Source organism: Arachis hypogaea, chromosome 18 (genome assembly GCF_003086295.3).
Source record: "Arachis hypogaea cultivar Tifrunner chromosome 18, arahy.Tifrunner.gnm2.J5K5, whole genome shotgun sequence".
Taxonomy (NCBI): Eukaryota; Viridiplantae; Streptophyta; class Magnoliopsida; order Fabales; family Fabaceae; genus Arachis; species Arachis hypogaea.
Window position 1 is genome coordinate 7,000,962 of NC_092053.1, and position 20,385 is coordinate 7,021,346.

Below are 20,385 nucleotides of genomic sequence, written 5' to 3' on the forward strand. Positions count from 1 at the left end.
TCATGTTCAAAGCGACTTGCTGCAGTCTTTGCTTCTTGTAGCTTGGAACAAAGCTTTTGGAGATACTTCTCAGTCTCTTTAAGAAGTTGCTTCACATGGTCAGATTTCGCATCCTAATGAAATAATTGAGGTCGATGATTCAGAAAAAGCTATTGAGCATTGGCACTTTTATGCAAGTTTAGAAACCATTAACATATATTAAGTACAGCAAATATAATGCAAGGTTTTTTAGCAACTCACACTCTCTCCTCATCAGTAATTACATCCTCCCCAAGTTTTTTTACTGCAACCTCTATCCCACGCCAGAATGTACTGCAGAAAATGCCCTGCCAATATCATGCAGAAAATACTAAGAAAGGGGCTTCTAACAGTATATATTTATATCTAGAATTCCTTTGTTAAAGTTAATAGTACTCCAATAACAAAGAATAACCCATCCCTTTGCATGACATTATTCGAAAAACACTAACAGTTGTTGCTATTCGTGATCAGTCAACACCTGTTTCTTTTCCACACTCAAGTTTTTGCCTATTTGCCAAATTCTACAATAAAAAATAGACTAAATCGTGTTAAGAGAGACAAAATCCAAACACAACCAGGCAAACATGTATTAGAGATCTCACCTCTTTGTTCAGTTTTGACAGAGAACTAGAATAATACAATGGTATGTAGAAAACATTCATAGGACAACTATAAGGAATGAAGTAATATAGAATAAAATAGTAAAGAACAATCTAAAAGGAATAAGAGCCATGAAATTAGGATTAACAGGGACTTAGTTAATAGGAACAAATATTTAGTAACTTATTATAGATAATTATGTGTTAGGCCAACATGTAAAGATCATGTCAATGTCGTTACCTCCATTTTTCTCTTCTTAACTTCAAGAGATGCTTTCCCAAGCACTAACATATAAAGGTCATGCCAATGTCTTCCCAAGAGCTTCTTAAATTCAACTTCAGCTTCAATGGTTCTTCTTCTCTGAAAAATACCTTTGACAAAGTATGATTAGCACATAAATACTAGATTTACAAGACAATGAATGACTTCTGTTATCTTTGTAATATTAACTAATAAATAAAATGAAATTTAAATACCTCAAAAAGTTTTCTGCATTGATTGATGACCTTTCCTTTCAATCCTAATAAACATATGTAACTTTCTTGTAGTTTACTCTCTTCTTGATTTGTATCAATTTTTTTATTTTCTGCATTGAATTAAACAATCACTTTTTCTAAAATTAATTACAGCTAAAATTAGGTTATATTAGTAGTTACTAGCTACCTTAAGTGTCTTGCCTTCAAGTATGATGATACCACTACAAAAAATGAGGTTTAAAATGGCATTTATATTATGGCGGTTCTTTAAAACTGCCATAATATTTAAATATTATGGCATTTTATAATGCTGCCATAATTAATTTGAATAAAATAGAAATTTTTGATAATTTTGGCGGTTGAAACCGCCATTATCAGAGCACAATGTTAAAAAAAATAAGGCCCAAAGGAAGGAAAATCGAAAAGCAAGAAAAACCCAAATATCTTAAATCTAATGTGTTCCCCCAACAAGGAAAACCCTAACACGCGTTGCCACCACTGTCAAATCCAAAAACGACGATCTGTGCTCTGCTCCGGCAACGTTCTGCACCAGGGACTTCTTCGGCAACGATCTGCTCCAGCGAATGCTCCGGCGACGATCTGCTCCGGCGATGATCTGCTCCAGCGAATGCTCCGGCAACGATTTTCTCGGTGTTCTCCTCCGACGAGATTGTGTGCTGTGAACTGAAACGCTATCTCCAGCGACGATCTCCTCTGGCGGCGCGTTCTCCTCCTTTAGCAAGCTTCTATGATTTGGATTTGATATGAAGATTGTCACTCATCTCATCACCGTCATTCATCTCTGCGCCATCGCAAGCAACACCGTTTTCAATCTGGCTCATCTCCTCGCCGTGGCAAGCAATGCCGTTGTTGCTGCCTTCAGCAAGCTTCTACAGTTTGGTTTCGCGATCTCTATCACTTCTAATAGGTAACTCTTCGTTCTTTTAGATCTACTTCATGCTCTAGTAGGAAGAAACAAAGAATGCTGGTTCTGTTTTTATTATTGTGTTTTTAACTTTCATTGATCTTTTGTGATGTTGTTGTTGTTAGCTTGTTACTGCTGCATTTTCTATTGTGTTTTTGTTTTTTTGCTTATGATTTTATTTAGTTTGAGACCTAATCTATTTTATTGAACTGATTCATTTGCATCATTTGTCCGAAATTAGTACAAAACATGGCGTGTGTGTGTATTTTCTGATGTAAGTGTTTGAATGATGGTTAAATGCAATAATGAAGAGACACAAAGCACTCCTAATCTGTTCCATGAATGTTGTGTTAATGTTTGAATGATGTAAGTGTGTATTTTGGCTTTCAATTTTTAATTTTCTTGCTGATGCAGAGGTATATAAAAGATCATAAAGGTGTTTGAACAATTTTTCTTCTGGATTGGAAGCTTTTGCCCTCAGAAATTCTAAAGGTAATGCTTACTATCTAGTTAAGTAAAAGATGTTGAGAAAAAGCTTCCTTATTGTGAATGAGAGCACCAGCTTTGCATGTAAATGGTGATATGATGCATTATTAATAATTAAAAAAAACTGTTTTGATTGCAGATTCTGGTCCTTAGGATTGAAACCATGACAGAGCAACAAAGGTCAGACATAAGCAACCTTGGAAAATCTACTGCAATGGAAAGATTGGCAGGTTTAGTGAGCTTTGTGAACCAAGTAAGAAATTTACTTCATTTTCTTGAATGAAAAGCCATTAGTTATATTCAATTTAACTTCCACCGGTTTATTATTTTACCACTGTGTCAGTGACAGCAATGATTGAACATAATTCTGCAATAAAGAATAACCCCATTTGATTTCAACAAATTTGTTTTAGAAGTGATGAAACTAGGAAACAATATAGTGTTGTTCCAACTCATGTTACTTAAAGGAAAAGAAAATAAACAAAAGAAGGAAATGAAACATCTTCATTCACTAACTTGAAGATTGAGCACTAGAAAATTGAAGGAAGCTTTACTATGTTTGAAACTTGACAAGATTGTCATTTATATGCTCATACCTTAGTTTTGGCATCCAGTTAACATGGGCTCTTGGTCAATGTTGCAGTATTAAAGGTGTTGGAAGCTGATAAATGCTTGGAGCTTGTTTTCGAGATTCCTCTCCTATACTATTATTTTCTAAACTAGTTTATACTTCTGAAACCCTTCTAATAATATAAGTTTCAATTCTTAATTTCATAGGTATACAGGACGAGGTCTTTTTATGGATCCTCCTTCTGTCTTCATGAGCAACAATATGTGGAGTCTTTTGTTGCCTGAAGGGTTTCAGATTGAAAATCTGAAACTTGGTAACATTAGTAAGTTTCAAATTCCAACACTAATTCCTTTCTTGTTTAGAATATCATCATATTCTTTTTTGACATTTTCACAGCCTTTGCTTCACGTGACAAAATATTTCTCAAGGGCAGGGATACTTCTGAGCTTGTTGTAGTCTATTCATCTTACATATCAAAACTGTTATCTAGATATAGAGGGTCCAATAATATTGGAGCATTGATTATGGAACCAGGCAAGAATTTTATGAGCTTGCATAATTTGAAGTCCTCATTTTAATTCCAAACTCTCCTCCTTTCCCTCTAATGATCTTATCTGTTGATATTACTTTCTCCAATGAATAAATATGAATGAGAAAAACAGAACAAGAATCGGTTACTCACTTAACACACATCAATGTGATAATATATTAGAGCTATGCTCACAGTAATGCAATTTTCTATGTAAGGAAAATATTGCATATGGTCTCTACTCTCTAGATCTTCCAAAAAGAAAAAGTTTCTTGCTTTTCTGTCTTGGTTTCTTAAGACGTTTTCATTCTTTAGTTGTTCCATTGTCTATTTAGATTTTTAAATTAAAATAGTTGTACCTACTTCCCTAAATTTCTATAATCTCATTTGGACCTAAACTTTTCTTTAGTTATACAAGGTGCTGGAGGAATGCATATGGTTGATCCATTGTTTCAGCGAGTACTTGTTAATGAGTGTTGGAGTAGAAATATTCCAGTTATCTTTGATGAGATTTTGTAGTCAATGTTTTATTTTTATGCTACTAGAATTTATAGTTAATTTAAAATTTAATATTTAGGTTTAAAACATTGATAAGTATTAGTTAAAAAATATTATAAATATAAAGTAAACATTGATTTTGTAAGTTTTTATGTATTTAATGTATTGAGAAAACTAAATTTTCCTTGTTTAATTTACTTCCTTTACTAATACTCTTAATTCACTTTTTAGTCAAATGATAGATAACTACACAGCAAATTTGTGAGGAAAAAAATTAAAAACTTTAGGTTATTAGCTAACCTTTATAATTATATATACACAACTATATTTAAGTTACTAAAAACTTTATTGACAACTATAATTTTCTTATACCAGGAGGGTATGATAAAGCTGATTCATTTTTCCCCACATTATTTTTATATATTTTTTTATTATTTTTATTTTTTAGTGCTTCTCGTATTTCTTGTATTTTCAGGAGGGTATGATAAAGCTGATATATTTCTTGTATTCAGGATTTGGCAGTCGTGGCTTTGCTGTACTCATTCCTCTTATTTCACCCAATTCTTCCAAAGGAAGGGTAAGATTTTTTTCAAGTATTATTAGTCTTGAAATATCTATTTTTGCAAGACTATTTCTCTTTGCTATTTTCTGTTCATGATTAGTGTGCAATGTGGTACTTATTTAGTTACTTGAGATCAAGTGAAATATGGCTAGTGGTACTTATTTAGTTACTTATTTTCTGTTCATTTCCTCTTATCTCACTGCATAATAAGAGAGTGCAAAGTCCCAACTATAGTGAGATAATAACCATGTAGTTAGTCACTAGCATTGTATATATAGAGAGTGCAAAGTCCCAACTAAACTCAGCAGCCTCAACCTTATTTTAATTTTCTTCAGACTCCAATCAATAATCATCAGTTTTTTTTCTTCTTCTCTAGTCTCTAGATCCCAAAAAAAAAAATCTACCACCATCATCATCATCATAATCATAATCGTAACTCCTCTCTATAGTTTAGTTTACACACTTTAAAGCACTGCCACTTACCATTTATTAAAGCACTGCCATTTTAAAGAAGAAGATAGGGCCTGGGGTGTACAACATTAGTACGGCGGATGATGCAGAACGCATATTGACGTCTGAGAATAAAGTTGTCTTGGCCTTCCTCACCACTCTAGTTGTAAGTGTTTGGATTTCTTATATTTGGTCATATATCTGTTTTACCATATAGCAAGTTGGTTGCCTTTTTATCCTTGTTTAAAAGTAGGGGCTGGGAAATGGAAGTAGAATTTGTTTAGTTTTTGCAATTTCTATGTCCATTTCAAGATAACTTGATGAAATTGTAGTCTCATTCCTCAGACTATGTTTCCATCATAGTTAAATGAAAATACTCCGCTGCATTTACTAATCAAATCAATGGATTTATCATTTTGTTTGTTATTATATGCATGCAGGGTTCTGAGAGTGAGGAGCTAGCTGCTGCATCCAAACTTGAGGATAATTATTTGTGTCTGCATCTTTTTATATTTGTTAAAGTAGGAAGCAATATTCTTTTAAAGGACTATTTTCTAACTCTATTATGTGTTGTAGTTGTTGCTGTTTGTGACTAAGAAAAATTCAGATGAGTTTTTTCCAAAATTGATCTTTCTTTCTTTTATCATGCATTTTGTTCATATAATCTCATGATAGTCTCAAAATTTATTCACCTGCCATTCCCTTGAAAAGAATCTTTGTATTTCTAATGTTCAATTATCTGTTGCAGCTGGTCTTTGTTCATGTGGACATGGACGATGAAGATGCTGGAAAGCCTATAGCAAGCTTCTTTGGCATCACCGGAAATAAAGTATATGAGAAACAAAGTACTTAGAGATGTAATTCAGTATATATTGCAAAGGTTTGAAAACTTTCATTTTCTTGTTATGCATAGATTTCATCAGTAGTCCTTGAAGGGAAAGGTGTATCATCTTCCAATAATTTGTTGCCCAAAAACAAAATGATCAACAGAATCCTGAATGCACAAAATCTTCAAGGAAAACTCCCTCCAGAACTTGTCAAGCTGCCACACCTTCAAGAGATGCATGTAATAAATGTCTTATTTGAAGTAGTAAAAACAGCACTTATTAGATAGTTTAAATACATTATTAAATATTAAGATAGTTTAGGGAACTGGATGGTAGATTTGACTAATTAGTGCTTATTGCAATGCTTGTATTTTGGTAAGTTTAGTAAGACAAATTCTTGTATAGGAGTTATTACTTTTGATTTTCAATAATAAAAAATTATATATTATATTAATATTTTGTTTATGAGTTATAATATTTCATTTATGGATTATGATTTTTTGTTATTGTAAAATTTTAATCACAAAATTATTTATTTAACGCGATAAAAACGTCGGTAAAAACTGGTTTTTTAAACGATAAAAAATGTCACTGTCAGGGTAAAACGGCGGTTCAAAATGTCATTTTAACTAACTAAAACGCCACTGTCAGGGTAAAAATGGCGGTTTAAAAATGCCGTTTTAATCAACCAAAATGTTATTCTGTCAAGGTAATAATGGCGATTCAAACTGCCATTTTAACCTATGAAAAACTGCCGTTTTAACCCTGGAAATAACAGCGGTTGAACCGCCATTTTAACCTATCAAAAACCGCCGTTTTAACCTATTGAAAACTGCCGTTTTAACCTATCTAAAAACTGCCATTTTAATCCCTGAAAATAACGGCGGTTTGAACCGCCGTTTTAACCTATTCAAAAACCGTTGTTTTAACCCAGGAAATTATGGCGGTTTTTAAAAAACCGCTGTAATAACCAGAATGGCGCCCAGAATTACATCGTTTTACAAAACCGCCATTCTTGGTAATAATGGCGGTTCAAACTGCCGTAAATACCCAAAAAACCGCCGTTTTTTACCAAAATTTTTTGTAGTGTACCCATGTTTACAAGAAGGAGGATTAAAAACTGAAAAACCCATGTGATGTGATACAGCTTCTTTCCTTCACATATTAAGAAATAATTCAAATTAATACTCATCAATAATAGTTTTCTTCTTCGGTTAGAAGTTAAGACTTGTAACAAGATATCATATTATTTTTACACATTAAAGTCATGTGATCATATATAGAATTAAAATGATTGATCATTGCCATAAATGAATCCCATAAGGTCTCTGTTTACTTTCATAACCTAATTTTTAGTACCTAAACTTTTGTTCTGGACTTGAAGAATAGCAAGAAAGAAAGTATGTTCTCCACTGAACTCCTTAACCTTCCCTGATATTAATCTTTAAGGTGACTGAGATTTTAAAATATGAAAAATATAAGTCTATTGGCACTTAAAATAAATCAAAGCTCCCAAAAATACCAAAAAGAAAAATAAGATGATCTAACCTGCATTCTTCAAGCATAAGTGCACAACACAAGATACTAATTCAGAACAATAAAAAATGAAAACATTCACTCATTTAGATAGATATGACACCAATCATCCTACCAGAATTAGAGCAAACTACAAGTGTTTTATGTACTTATAGATAATCTATCAAAATGGTTTTTATGGAAGTGGTGAGAATCAAAGTTAGGTCCTTATGGGATTCAAATGATCAAACCCTAGACCTAAACTGTAAACAAGATGAGATGAGTGATCAAGATACCTTTTTAGTTAGACCATGAGCTGACATAACTTCATAGAGCTTGTGCATAAGCATTTCTTCTTCGACATATTAATTAGAACTCCATAACTTAGTGATGAATTAATGTCGATGAATTAATACAAACATGTCACACAGAAAAATAAATCATTATTCAAAAATTTATTGATACATGCCACCAGAAATCAATATCACAGTCCCAATATAAACCAGAAAGTACTTTCTCTCTTACAAACATCACATTTGTTATTTGTTATTGAAAAATGCATCAAACTAGGACCTCAAACTAGGACTATCTAAATAAAGAATGTAATTTCTATTTCAAAGAGAATAGCTAAAATAGTAAAAAAAACAAATTAAATTAGAGACAGGAAAATTCAGGGGTAGTGCCAAGCAAAGAACCTGAAGTTTTTGCGATTCATGGAGCATTGATCTGTAGGCTTCCATAAGGATCTCATTCTGCTTATCCATATGCCTATTTCAACATAAAAATCTGAATCAAACTAGGTTCCCAAAAAATAAAATAAATTGAAGAAAAAAAGAAGCAGGGCGCAGGTTGAAGGGAAAGTACTTCAATAACTCTGAGGAGTAAGTTGGATCAAATCTTCCAGGTTCCATGGTAAAAGAAAGAAATTGGGGTTTCAAACTGGAATAATAACGGAACACGCTCACGGGTTTTCCGGGGAAAAAGAAGCAATCAAATTGAAACGAAAGATGGTATGAATCTGCTCAAGCAAAGTGTGGAATGGCTAAATTCCAATTTCAATTCGAGCAATCACTCTCTTTACTGCTTGCAGCATGTGTTTAGAGAAGGAAACTAGGGTGTTTTTCTTATTTCCAATGGTCAACTTCGACCACAAGCATTTTCAAGTCAGTCTTTGATCAGAAATCAATCTAGTTCTTTAGGCTCATTACTAGCAACTCGTAGCAGTAGTAAGAAGTCAAGTGGGAAAACAGGCAGCGTAATGAAATATCAGGAACAACATAGCAAAGCAAGCAGACATAAAATCAATGAAAGCACCACAAGGAGAAGATTTGGCCAAAAAATGAAGTTCTTTCTTTCACATTGCCGAGATTCGCAAGCCATTAAGGCAACTGTTGCTAAAGCACAAACCATTCCAGAAATTTGATGATACAAGGTTTATTCCCTGTAGAATTCTTTCTTCAAAGAATAGAGAATGGCATCAAGTATTTGGCCTTAAATAGCTATGTAGTTTTGCTTAAGTAGAAATGTGAGTTGGCAACTTATATATAAAATAAGACATAGCATGCAGTTGAGAGAGTTTTAATTTATCATAAAAAGCAAAAGTAGTGCAATCACAAATCATATGAAATGACCAAAGATATATTAGACACATGGAAAAAGCTGTGCCTTTGTTCTTGAAACAAGAAACACACACAAAAGCTAACTCAAAGAAGAACATCATATATTATGATAAATTTTGCATTGCACAAAACCAGAGCTGCAACTCTGAAGTTGGTTACAAGATTAGATTGAAACCACAAATTCTACCTATGACTAATCCACAATATAAACTCAGAGCCAACTAAAAGCATTGTTAAATACTCAATTGAAGAGCTAATTCACAATATAATATGAACAAAAGTAAAACATCAAAGCGGAGACTATAATAAAACCTAATGATAAGAGCATTTTTAATGTCAAACTTGTACTGTAATAGCAATAGAAATAAGAGAAGGCAAAGAAAAAAAAAATCAAACAACTTTGGTTGAAGCATTTCATCGAACATGTTGAATATTATGGTTGAAAGAGAAGAAATGGTTACCGAAAAGAGGCCAGAGATTAAAGAGCTCCTGTTGAATTTAATCACACATTGAATTTACATCTCATAAAGAGGCAATATCAAAGCTAATCTAGTAAAAGTGGAGAGAATTTACATCCATATATGTTAACACATCAAGTCATCAATAATCGATTAATCAGAAAATAAGATCTTGAGAGAGGTACAGAAACTAAACGAGAGCATATCAGTGGAGAGAACTGATCGAAGGCAGGAGAGTTCAGAGGCAGTGACGGAGACTGGAGGATCGGAGCAGAGAGCAGAGCAGCGGCGGCGAGAGCAGATTTGAAGCAAAAACAGAGCAATGGCGGAGAGAGGCACAAAAGAGAAAAAGAGAGCAGATCGGAGACTAGCTCAGAGGTGGCGAATGACAAATGCTAACTTCCTAGAGATTCAGATTCAAATCTGCGAACGCCATCTTTCATCTCATCTCTGCAGTAGTAGGACTGAACGACGAAGAAAGCTGAACCACGAAGAACACGAACCGCAAAGAGCACGAACACCATTGTTACCTTCTCATCTCTTCTCGTCTAATCTCAACTCCAATTGCTACATGACCAATTGAATCAGTTAGGGTTTTGGAAAATAGAAAATAAGAAGAAAAAGAATCAAAAGAATAAATTGCTATGTTTCTTATTACTAGGACACTTAAATTTTTAGTAACGCTAAAAAAATTATATAAATAAGTGTCACCATTTTATTTAATAACGACTGTTTAAGTAAGGGTCATAAAATAAGTGTAGTTATTCATCTAATTTGGTGTAGTGTCTCTTGGAAGCTCAATCTTGTAAGCATTATCATTAATGCGCTCCAAGACTCTGAATGGTCCATCCGCTCGAGGAGATAATTTTCCACGAGACTTAGGAAATCGTTCCTTTCTCAGATGAATCCATACCAAATCTCCAACATTGAAAATATTTGGTCTCCTATGTTTGTTGGCTTGGGCCTCATACCGAGTAGTCTGACGCAATATCTTCTGTCGTACATCTTCGTAGAGTTTCTTGATTTGTTCAGCACGTTCATCAGCATTTGCACTATACTCTCGAGGAGTTGGTAACGTCGGAAGGTCTAAAATTAAAGACTCAGGGGTTGCTTGCTATATACCACCTCGAATGGACACCTCCCTGTTGTTTGACTAATGGAATTGTTGTAGGAGAACTCAGCTTGTGGCAACACAAGGTCCCACTGGTGAGGGTGTTTGCTCACAAAACTTTGTAGCAAATTTTCCAGGCTTTTGTTGACCACTTCTGTTTGACCATCTATTTGCGGATGACTAACAGAACTAAATTGTAGGTGAGTTCTCATTTTTCTCCTTAAAGTCCTCCAGAAGTGACTCATGAACTTCACGTCTCGATCTGAAGTGATTGTTTGAGGGATACCATGCAAGTGCACAACCTCTTTAAAGTACAAATCTGATATGTAGGAGGCATCATTTGTCTTATGACAAGGTACAAAATGAGCCATCTTCGAGAATCAGTCAACCACTGCCATAATAGAATCCTTTTGCCTCTGTGTCCTAGGTAATCCCACAACAAAGTCCATGCTAACATCTTCCCATGGGGCCTTCAGAACAAGCAACGGCTTGTACAAATCAGTGTTTTGATTCTCACTTTTAGCACTGTGACAAATGTGGTGGTATCTCTAAATGTGTCGAATGACATCCCGCTCAAGTTTTGGCCAATAGAATTTCTCTTTTAGGAGAGCCAACATTTTGTCCCTTCCAAAGTGTCCTACTAATCCTCCATTATGGGTCTCCCAGATAATTGATTGGTGTAGTGAACAACGGGGCATGCACAACTGATTGCCCTTGAAAACATAACCTTATTGAATGAAGAATTGTCGATAGGGTTGTTGTAAGCAGCACGTCCAAATTTCTCAAAAATATTGATCTCCCTCATATAACTCCCTTACAACCTCAAAACCAACAACATTAATTTGTAGAGTGGAAAGGAGAGTGTGTCGTCGGCTTAAGGCATCAGCAACCTTATTTTGAGTCCCAGATTTGTGCTTAAGGAGAAATGGAAAAGATTGTAGAAACTCACTCCAAGTTGCATGACGTCGATTCAACTTTTGTTGGGAGTTAATATGCTTAAGAGCCTTGTGATCAATATACAAGATGAACTCCTTAGGCAATAGATAATGGCTCCAATAGTTTAATGCTCGTACAATCGCATAAAACTCCTTGTCATAAATGGAATACTTCATTTTAGCGTCATTAAGCTTTTCACTGAAGAAAGCAATTGGTCATCCTTCTTGAGAAAGTACAGCATCAATGCCAACATTTGAAGCGTCACAATCGACCTCAAACATGGAATCAAAGTTTGGAAGTGCAAGTACAGTATTTGTAGAAATCCTTTCCTTCAATGCCTCAAAACTCTGTTGCGCCTTAGTGTTCCATGTAAAGGTATCATGCTTAAGACATTCAGTAAGTGGAGCAGCAATGGAGCTAAAATTCTTGATGAATCGCCGATAGAACGAGGCTAATCCATGGAAGCTCCTTATATCATGCAACGTCTTTGGAGTAGGCCAATTAACAATAGCATCGATTTTGCTATGATCCACCTCAATGCCTTGACTTGTCACAATATATCCCAGAAATATGACTCTATTCGTCAAGAAGTCACACTTCTTGAGATTAGCATATAGTTTTCGCTCTCGAAGTACCACAAATACTTGATGTAGGTGGACTAGATGTTCATCATGATCCTTACTATATATTAAGATGTCATCAAAGTAAACAACAACAAACTTCCCAATGAAGGATCGGAATACTTGGTTCATCAAGCGCATAAAGGTGCTTGATGCATTAGAGAGGCCAAATGGCATAACCGTCCATTTGTACAATTCATCTCATGTCTTGAAAGCTGTCTTTCATTCATCACCAGGCCTCATACGGATTTGATGATAGCCACTTCTTAAATCAATCTTAGAGAAGATAACAGCACCATGTAATTGATCCAGTAGATCATCAAGTCGGAGAATAGGGAACCTGTACTTGATGGTGATCTTATTTACAACACGACTATCAATACACATACGCCATGAACCATCTTTCTTTGGAACTAGCAGAGTAGGAACGGCGCAAGGACTAGCACTTTCTCTAACTAGGCCTTTGTCTAGGAGATGTTTTACTTGGCGTTGCAACTCGTCATGCTCCTTAGGACTCATATGATATGCTGGCTTGTTTGGGATCACCGAACCAAGGACAAAATTAATGGCATGTTGAATATATAGTATTGGTGGTAACTCGTTAGGGATCTCCTCAGGGACCACATCAGAAAATTCTTCAATCAAAGGCTTGTCATCCTTATGCACAGACAAAGTCTCCTTGTTCTCTTCATAAATCAGTAAAAAACACATGACGTTGAACTTTCGATGAGTTTTGTTAAGGTCTGACCTTATTGCCACAGACGTCCTAGTAATAAGTGACATGCGTCTATTGGGATGACATCACACCATACCTCGTCTGTATATTTAATCCCAATTGAGAATTGAACGTAACATCACCTTGTCACTTTGACCTCATTCCCTTTTCTCAGCCACTGCAACTTATAAGGGTGAGGATGTTCCTCTGTTGGAATCTTCAGCTTCTCCACCATATAAGTCGCAACAACATTCTCACAACTTCTGTAGTCAATGATAACCTTGCACACCTTTCCTTAGGCAGTGCACCTTGTGTGAAAAATGTTATGGCGGAGCCATCCTTCATCTTCCGTTAGCATGGCAGTGTTCAAAATGTGGCGAACCACCAAAGCTTCACCACAATCCGCTGGAACCTTCTCTTCAGCATCATAGTCAATATCATCCTGCTTTTCGAACGCTTCACTTGGCTCTTCATGGTTTTCTTCTTCAATTAGAGTGATAACTCTTCGATTTGGATAATCAGCAGTAATATGCCCAAATTCTTGGCACTTGAAACACCTTCTGTTGGATTCAGTAGAGCGAGAAGAGTTGTGCTCCTTATTGGCTTGTGGACTTTTTAAAGGACTTACCTTAGAGGATTGTTGAGGAGTCCATTTCTGCTTTGGAAGATTAACCACCCCCTCTCTTTTGGGAAGCGATTGTTCTTCTTCTGTGTTATTTGCCTTTCAACCTTCAACGCTAGTCTTGTAACATCATCCAACGTCCATAATGGTTGTAGTTGAACAATGTTTGCAATGTCCTCATTAAGCCCTCCAAGGTAGCGAGCAACAGTTTGTTCTTCAGGCTCTTAAATGTCACACTTCATAAGAAGCTCTTCAAACTCCATAGTGTATTCCTCTACGGTCAATGATTTTTGTTTCAAATTGTGAAATTTGATGAAAACTTCTTGCCTGTAGTACTCTGGAAGGAACTTTTTCCTTAGTTCACGGTGCATTTTATCCCATGTCTTGATCTTGCTCCGTCCTTCTCTTTCTCGCCGACGCTTGAGATTCTCCCACCATACTAATGCGTGCTTCTTTAACTTGATTACCACAAGCTTCACATGCTTGTCATTTGGATGTCTTTTAACTCAAATGCTCTTTTTACTATGCAAAGCTAGTCGATGAAATCAATTTTGATTCCTAAGTCTTTAACTTTATGAGTCGTATTGTGCCGTGCTCTTCGTGTGGACAAATCTTCAGATGAAGAAGAATAATGAAATGGATTTGCATTATCCTCTTCACTAGAAGGATTGTCTTTAGTCTAGTTTCCATGATTATGTTGAGCAGCTTCATATTTTGCAAGTTGCTCTTGCAACTCCTTAACTTGACGGCGTAATTCCTCCACTTCAATTTCTTGAATAGTTCTATACTTCGGAGCCATCTTTTACTACTATGCAATGAGACTGGTGCTTAGATGTTGATGTTGTGATGATGATGAGGATACACAATAATGATAATGAGATGAGGATACACAATGATAATAATGATAGAAATGAACGAAGATAATCCGTACTTCGCAACAGATAATCCGTACTGATGACGACTCGTACCAACAACGAGAGAACCTTATTGGAGCAAGTGGAGGACCGACCTTGCTCTGATACCAAACTGACGCCGAAACGTCGCTTAGGCCACCGACCTTGCTCTGATACCAAACTGACGCCGGAACGTCACTTAGACCACCAATCTTGGCGAGATTAACAACCCCACTATGGTGAAAGTAGCTAAGAACTCACCTTGGTTGGCTAAGCCAAGGATGCACCTCTTACTCTCAAAGAGTTTAGAGGAAAATAAGCACACAACTTATTTCATATTCAAATCAACTTCAACTCTTAAATAAAAGGGGTACATATGCATATTTATACTAGTAGGAGAGGGGGAGCCTTTGAGTATTACGCGATGTGGGACTAATTCATATGCATATTATAATAACATAACTAAACTTTACTACTTTAACTAATATTTCTACTAACCTAATAGATGCTCCTGCATCAATTTCGACTGTGCTTCCTTCCGACAGTTCCGTCTGTGCTTCCTTCCGGCAGTTCCGTCTGCATCGTTCTATCAGTTTATGCATTTTTTTTATTTCGTTATTTTAAATAAGTTGATGTTAAAATTATTTAGCATATCTAAATATTTATTATGGGATATTACGTCTTTATTATTTTGATTCTCTTAACACCTATAAATACATTTCTATATTATATCATTATATACAACTTGAATACACACAACTTCTTTTTCTATATTGCCCTCTCTTACCCTTTCTAACAATATAGATTAAGAATGCTGAGACTTTAAGGTATCTGATAGAATGGAACACAAAAGCATGAAGATCACACTAAACCAGAAAGCTAAGAGTAAAGAATGATTGCAGAAATGTGTATCTTGTATTGAATATCTTGTTATCATGTATTTTACAAGTCTCTCTTATATATATAGGTAAATAAGGTATACCTTGCTATCTAAAAGAGAGGGAAAATCAGTTGCTTCTATAACTACTTTTTACACCTGTTATAACCAATTCTGTTTTGGTTAACTAACTCTGGTTTACTTGCTTGGTAATGTGATCTCTCTATTTTGTTAATAATACAATATTGTTGCATTTCACTAATTAGTAGAAGAATATTTTAATGGAACCGAGGGTCCCCTGTGTGACAACAACCTTAATGGTTTGCATTAACATTTCACTGAATAGCAGAAGACTATAAATGTGTTATTAGAGCATATGTTTCTGCTGATGTTGATTATTACGATGTAAAAAAAAATCATCTATCTATGTACTACTCACTTGTGATTTTTAAGTATGAGAAAAATGATTGTGATTTAAGCATGCATGCTTGTTGAATTTACAAGAGTGCATAGTATCTAGAAGTAACAACCATTAAATTGAAACTAATAAATCAGTGTGAATATGTGACATATAACACTACTGAATCTGCATACAACATTTCTATGTTACATATCATATGGATAATCATTCATTCAATTAAACCACTTTCAGTCTTTTTTTTTTTTTTTAAATGATACCTTCTTCTAATTCTTTTCTTAGCCACTGAGCCCAATTAGAAAGACCCCAATAACTGCTTACTCTTCGTTATCATTAATATGATGTGAGATTTGTGAAAACCAAAAGCAAAAATATGATGTGAGATTTAATTAATTAGGATCCCATGCTACAAAAAAAACGAGAGAATTTTTCCCTCAAAAAGAAAAAAAAAAAGTCAACAGTATGCTTATATATTAATTACGAATTTGGAATTTTAATGGCAGAAAATAATTTTGTATGATCATGATATATTTAAATGAATTATACTCAATTCAATACTTACATGAATATTTTTTTAAATAAAATATATATCGTATCATATATATGTAAATCTTAAATATTTATCTGTTGTTTAAATTTAGGAAAAATTATTCTAAAGGACCGTTAGAAAGATTTAATTATTAAAAAAGACCTTTAATACTAAAATTATTAAGAAGGACTAAATCTTTTTATAATATTTAAGATAACAAATCAAATCTTTTTATAATATTTAAGAAAACGAATCAAATCTTTTTAAAAAGAGATAAATATATCTTTAATTATTTTTTATTTATTTTTATAATTTTTATATTGATAAATTTTATTTCTCTTAAAATTTTAGTAATAATTAATTATTTATTTTTATTTATTTATTTATTTTTATGATCTTTACCTAACGAGAAAAAAAGACAAAATAAAGATCATAAAAGTAATAAATAAATAAATAATAAAAATTACCAAAATTTTAGAAAAAAAAATTTTAATATAAAAAATATAAAAAATAAAAAAAATAATTAAGAATCAATATTTTAATAATTAAATTTCCCTAACAATCTGTTAGAGTAATTCTTTTTAAATTAATTAATTAATTAATTCCAAATGAATACTCATAAATATCTATATAACATTGTAAATCAAATAGCATATATTAAAGATTATACAAAATAAATAAAAAAATAGTTAAGAATATATTTATCTTCTTATAAAAAGATTTAGTTCTTCATTTTAAATATTATAAAAAAAATTGATTTTTTTTAATAATTTTAGTATTAAAGGTCCTTTTTAATAATTAAGTCTTTCTAACGGTCCTTTAGAGTAATTTTCCCTTATTTAACACAGTTCACCAAATATCATATTAGCGTCCAAGAATTCTTTTTGACTATCATATCTAGGGAATGGATAAAGAAAATATGTCCTATTTTTCTATCCAAAGTTTGAATTCAAACTCATCAACATCACATACAGTAGACATCTTTGAAAATTCTGCACACCAATTTTAAATCTCGACTACCGTTTGTTCTTTGCACTGATCTATTAGTTTAGTTACATAATACACATCTAATTAGAGAAATGTATTCCAAAATACACATAATAAAAGGGGGGAAATGAGACAATTTTGATTACATTACAATAGTAATATTACTGTATATATGCTGCAATTATATATTATTGTTGTTATATAAAATTTTTGAATTTACAAATTACAAATGTTATTTTTGCTATTGCATGGGAATAACACATAATTAAGGATTTTCCTGAGGAATGTCTTAAGGAGGTTGTTAAGGATCTAAAAATATGTGAATATATATATATATATATATATATATATATATATATATATATATATATATATATGTATGTATGTATGACTAATTTTAGACACAAAACATGTTATATATGGGAAGAGGGAAATGGTCTTCCTAAACTGAATATTTTTATATAAAATTTTTTTTATTTTATAGTTTAGCTTCCTAATTTTATTTTTTTCTCGTCTCAAATTATATTTTTCATGCAAGGCTCTTCTAAGTAAAAGCTCTAGCTTTATCCTTGACTAATTTAGTGGTTAATTTTTAATGTATATATATGATATTTTTTATTCAACAAATTAAAATTATATTATATTAATTATAAACTTTCAATTTAACAGTTAATTTTGTTAAAAAGTTTTAATAAAAACTTATTGAATTTGACTTATACTAGTGTAAGAATATGTCTCCTCCATTATAAATTATTACAAATAACCTTTTCATTTAAAAAAAATACTCATTATTGAGTATTCATAGCTACTTGAGCATCATTTAGTTTGAAACTTAGTTTGTTTTGCTTGCTCTGTTTCTTTTGTGTTTCGAAAGTTAACAGATAATCTAAATAAATAGATTTTTTCCCTACATGATGACAAATTGACAATGAAACTTAAATTTAAGTTCTTCTGCACAGTAGCCAAACTCTTCACAATCTATATCGATCCTAGTGCTTATTAAGCGATATATAGAAATTATGATTTTAAATAATATAGTTAATGCATATCTTAAACATGTCCATAGATATTTGTTTTTATTTATAAATAAGGTTTAATTACTCTACAGATCCGTATAGTTTTACCGAATTTTTAATTAGGTTTCTATACTTTTTTTTCTTTTCAATTGGGTCTCTATACATAAAATTTTTTTCAATTAAATCCCTGCCGTGTGTATAACGTTAAAGTTAACAGAATATTTTTTATAAAAAACGAATATTCTTTAAATTTGGTTAGAGTGGCTAGCTGAAGAAACATGCATTGTTCCAAAATACCCAAATCACCCCTTACAGTTTATCATAAGTAAAAAAAAAAACCCTAAGATTCTCTGTGAAGAACGCGATTAAGTCGTCCTCTGCTTCCCCTGTTTCGGACCGTCGTCAACATCCGTCGCTGGGGCCTTCTGCAAGGAACGCTTGGTGGTTTGCCGTCCGTTGCCACCTTCCCTGTGAACCGTTCTGTTCTACTCTGTTCCGTTCGAAGGTGGTCAGCGCGTTTTCCGTCGCCGTCCATCGCGGTGAAGCCCATCACCGTCGTTGCGCCGTATCGATCGGAGCTTCGTAGCGCCTGGCCTCCCGTCCCCGCATTGTGCGTCTGCTCCATCTCCCTGTACTCGAACGTTCTCTCTGAAAACAGGTCAGGAAAAAAAAGCTTCTTTTGTTAGTTTTAAAAGTTGATGTGTATGCTAATTTTATTTTATTTTTTTATAAAAATGACATTGGTTGAATATCTATTTCTGGGATTGATTTTTGGATTGTTTTGATAATGGTTGATTTAGGGTTTACAATATGGATATCTCTGTGCATAGATTTTGTTAAAGGAGGAATTGAAATATAAATTAATTTTGCTAATGATAAATTGTGTTTATTCTTGAATGTTGATTGTTGTGGCTGTGATGATGTTTTTTTTAAATGGATTATGTTTCTGTTTTTAATACCTGTAGTGATGGGGACTCATATTTCACCATAGACATACATCATGGTGGCAAGTTTATGACAAATCTTGAAGTAACGCTAACCATTGAAGACGTGAAGCTTCTCATGATAAATCTTTTTTGTTACTTCATGCCTTAATATCTGATTTCATATCATGTTATGTGATGCTTTGCGCCCCCAATTTGAACTAGGATTAGTGGATTACTCATTGATCCCTTTATTGGGTCTGCTATGCAAATTTCAATTAGTTTTTTTTAACCATGTTTGCTGGTTTTGTGGAGTAGGAAAGAGGCAAAATTTTTGTAGCAATGAACAATGTGTGTTACTGCTTGTATTATTCTTCATTTGATGTATTCTTCTTTCATAAAAAGTAAATAAATAAATAAGACAAATAAAAAAGAACTCTTAATATTGGAAGCAACATATTTTAGTTTGAGTTATATATTAGTTTTGTTAAGTCCATAATAATTATTTTAAACTCATTGCTACACTGACTGGTATTCCTGCATCAATTCTCTAGTATGAGTTTAATAGTGGATCTGTTGCATATATTTTGCAGTTTCTTCAAAGCAGTGGTGCTAATATTTTAAATCTAAAGACAGAATACCAAATATGTAAAATTTTTTATTCTTGCATTGAGTTTAGTTTTGGAGCTTCATAAAGCAAAAGAAATAGCTGTTAAATATGGTAATAAAGCCAGAACTAATGTAGCAAATGTCTTTTCTAGAATAGCTGATGGTCTTAGTTTATGTGAAAAATCGGTGACTGTATTAGCAAAAGACCTTTTGAGAATTTGCTTTTAATTAAGGTTTGGTGCTATTCATTTGATATTATTTGTTATTGTTAATTTGTGTTTCCAAAAAAATTTTTAGTGTGTTTTCTGATGTTACAATTTATCATATTTTCTAGGAAAATATTTTGTTGTGACAAAGACGTTGTGAGAATGCATTGTATTCCCTGCTCACTTTTGGTGCTCGATGGCCTGTGCGTCACTTGACATCAGTTGCAATGGCAAAGATCATATCCAAGGGAGATGGAATATCTATTTATGCTAGAGCAAGCAGTCTTTAGGGATTTCTTTCTAATGGTTCTTGTTACCATAAGGAAAATTCATTTCTTCAATATACTTGTTTTTGAGTTTTTGTTAGTCAAATTGATTCTCTTGTT

General features: G+C 33.3%; 1 protein-coding gene and 1 long non-coding RNA gene across 9 annotated transcripts; one reads left to right on the forward strand and one right to left on the reverse strand.

Moving 5' to 3' along the window:
- The first annotated feature begins 1,469 nt into the window (after positions 1 to 1,469).
- On the forward strand, positions 1,470 to 6,399 carry LOC112772336 (bifunctional dethiobiotin synthetase/7,8-diamino-pelargonic acid aminotransferase, mitochondrial). Of its 7 annotated transcripts, none has more exons than XM_025817260.3 (10): positions 1,504 to 2,025; positions 2,437 to 2,514; positions 2,648 to 2,761; positions 3,286 to 3,401; positions 3,476 to 3,613; positions 4,619 to 4,683; positions 5,180 to 5,284; positions 5,559 to 5,639; positions 5,867 to 5,947; positions 6,032 to 6,399. In XM_025817260.3, the coding sequence occupies exons 4-10, from the start codon at positions 3,308 to 3,310 to the stop codon at positions 6,230 to 6,232; spliced, it is 765 nt and encodes a 254-aa protein (XP_025673045.1). In that variant the 5' UTR covers positions 1,504 to 2,025; positions 2,437 to 2,514; positions 2,648 to 2,761; positions 3,286 to 3,307; the 3' UTR covers positions 6,233 to 6,399. The 7 variants fall into 7 exon arrangements, with proteins under 7 accessions (XP_072081525.1, XP_025673049.1, XP_025673045.1 ...); XM_025817259.3 differs by having other exon boundaries at positions 1,514 to 2,025; positions 3,152 to 3,401; XM_072225424.1 differs by lacking the exon at positions 3,476 to 3,613 and having other exon boundaries at positions 1,470 to 2,025; positions 3,152 to 3,401.
- Positions 5,822 to 10,211, reverse strand: LOC112772337 (uncharacterized). Of its 2 annotated transcripts, XR_003187471.3 has the most exons (4): positions 8,325 to 10,211; positions 8,156 to 8,228; positions 7,757 to 7,843; positions 5,822 to 6,169 (listed from the first exon to the last, which is right to left on the reverse strand). It is a non-coding gene; the product is annotated as an uncharacterized lncRNA (long non-coding RNA). The 2 variants fall into 2 exon arrangements; XR_003187472.3 differs by lacking the exon at positions 7,757 to 7,843.
- Between the last annotated feature and the right edge of the window lie 10,174 nt (positions 10,212 to 20,385).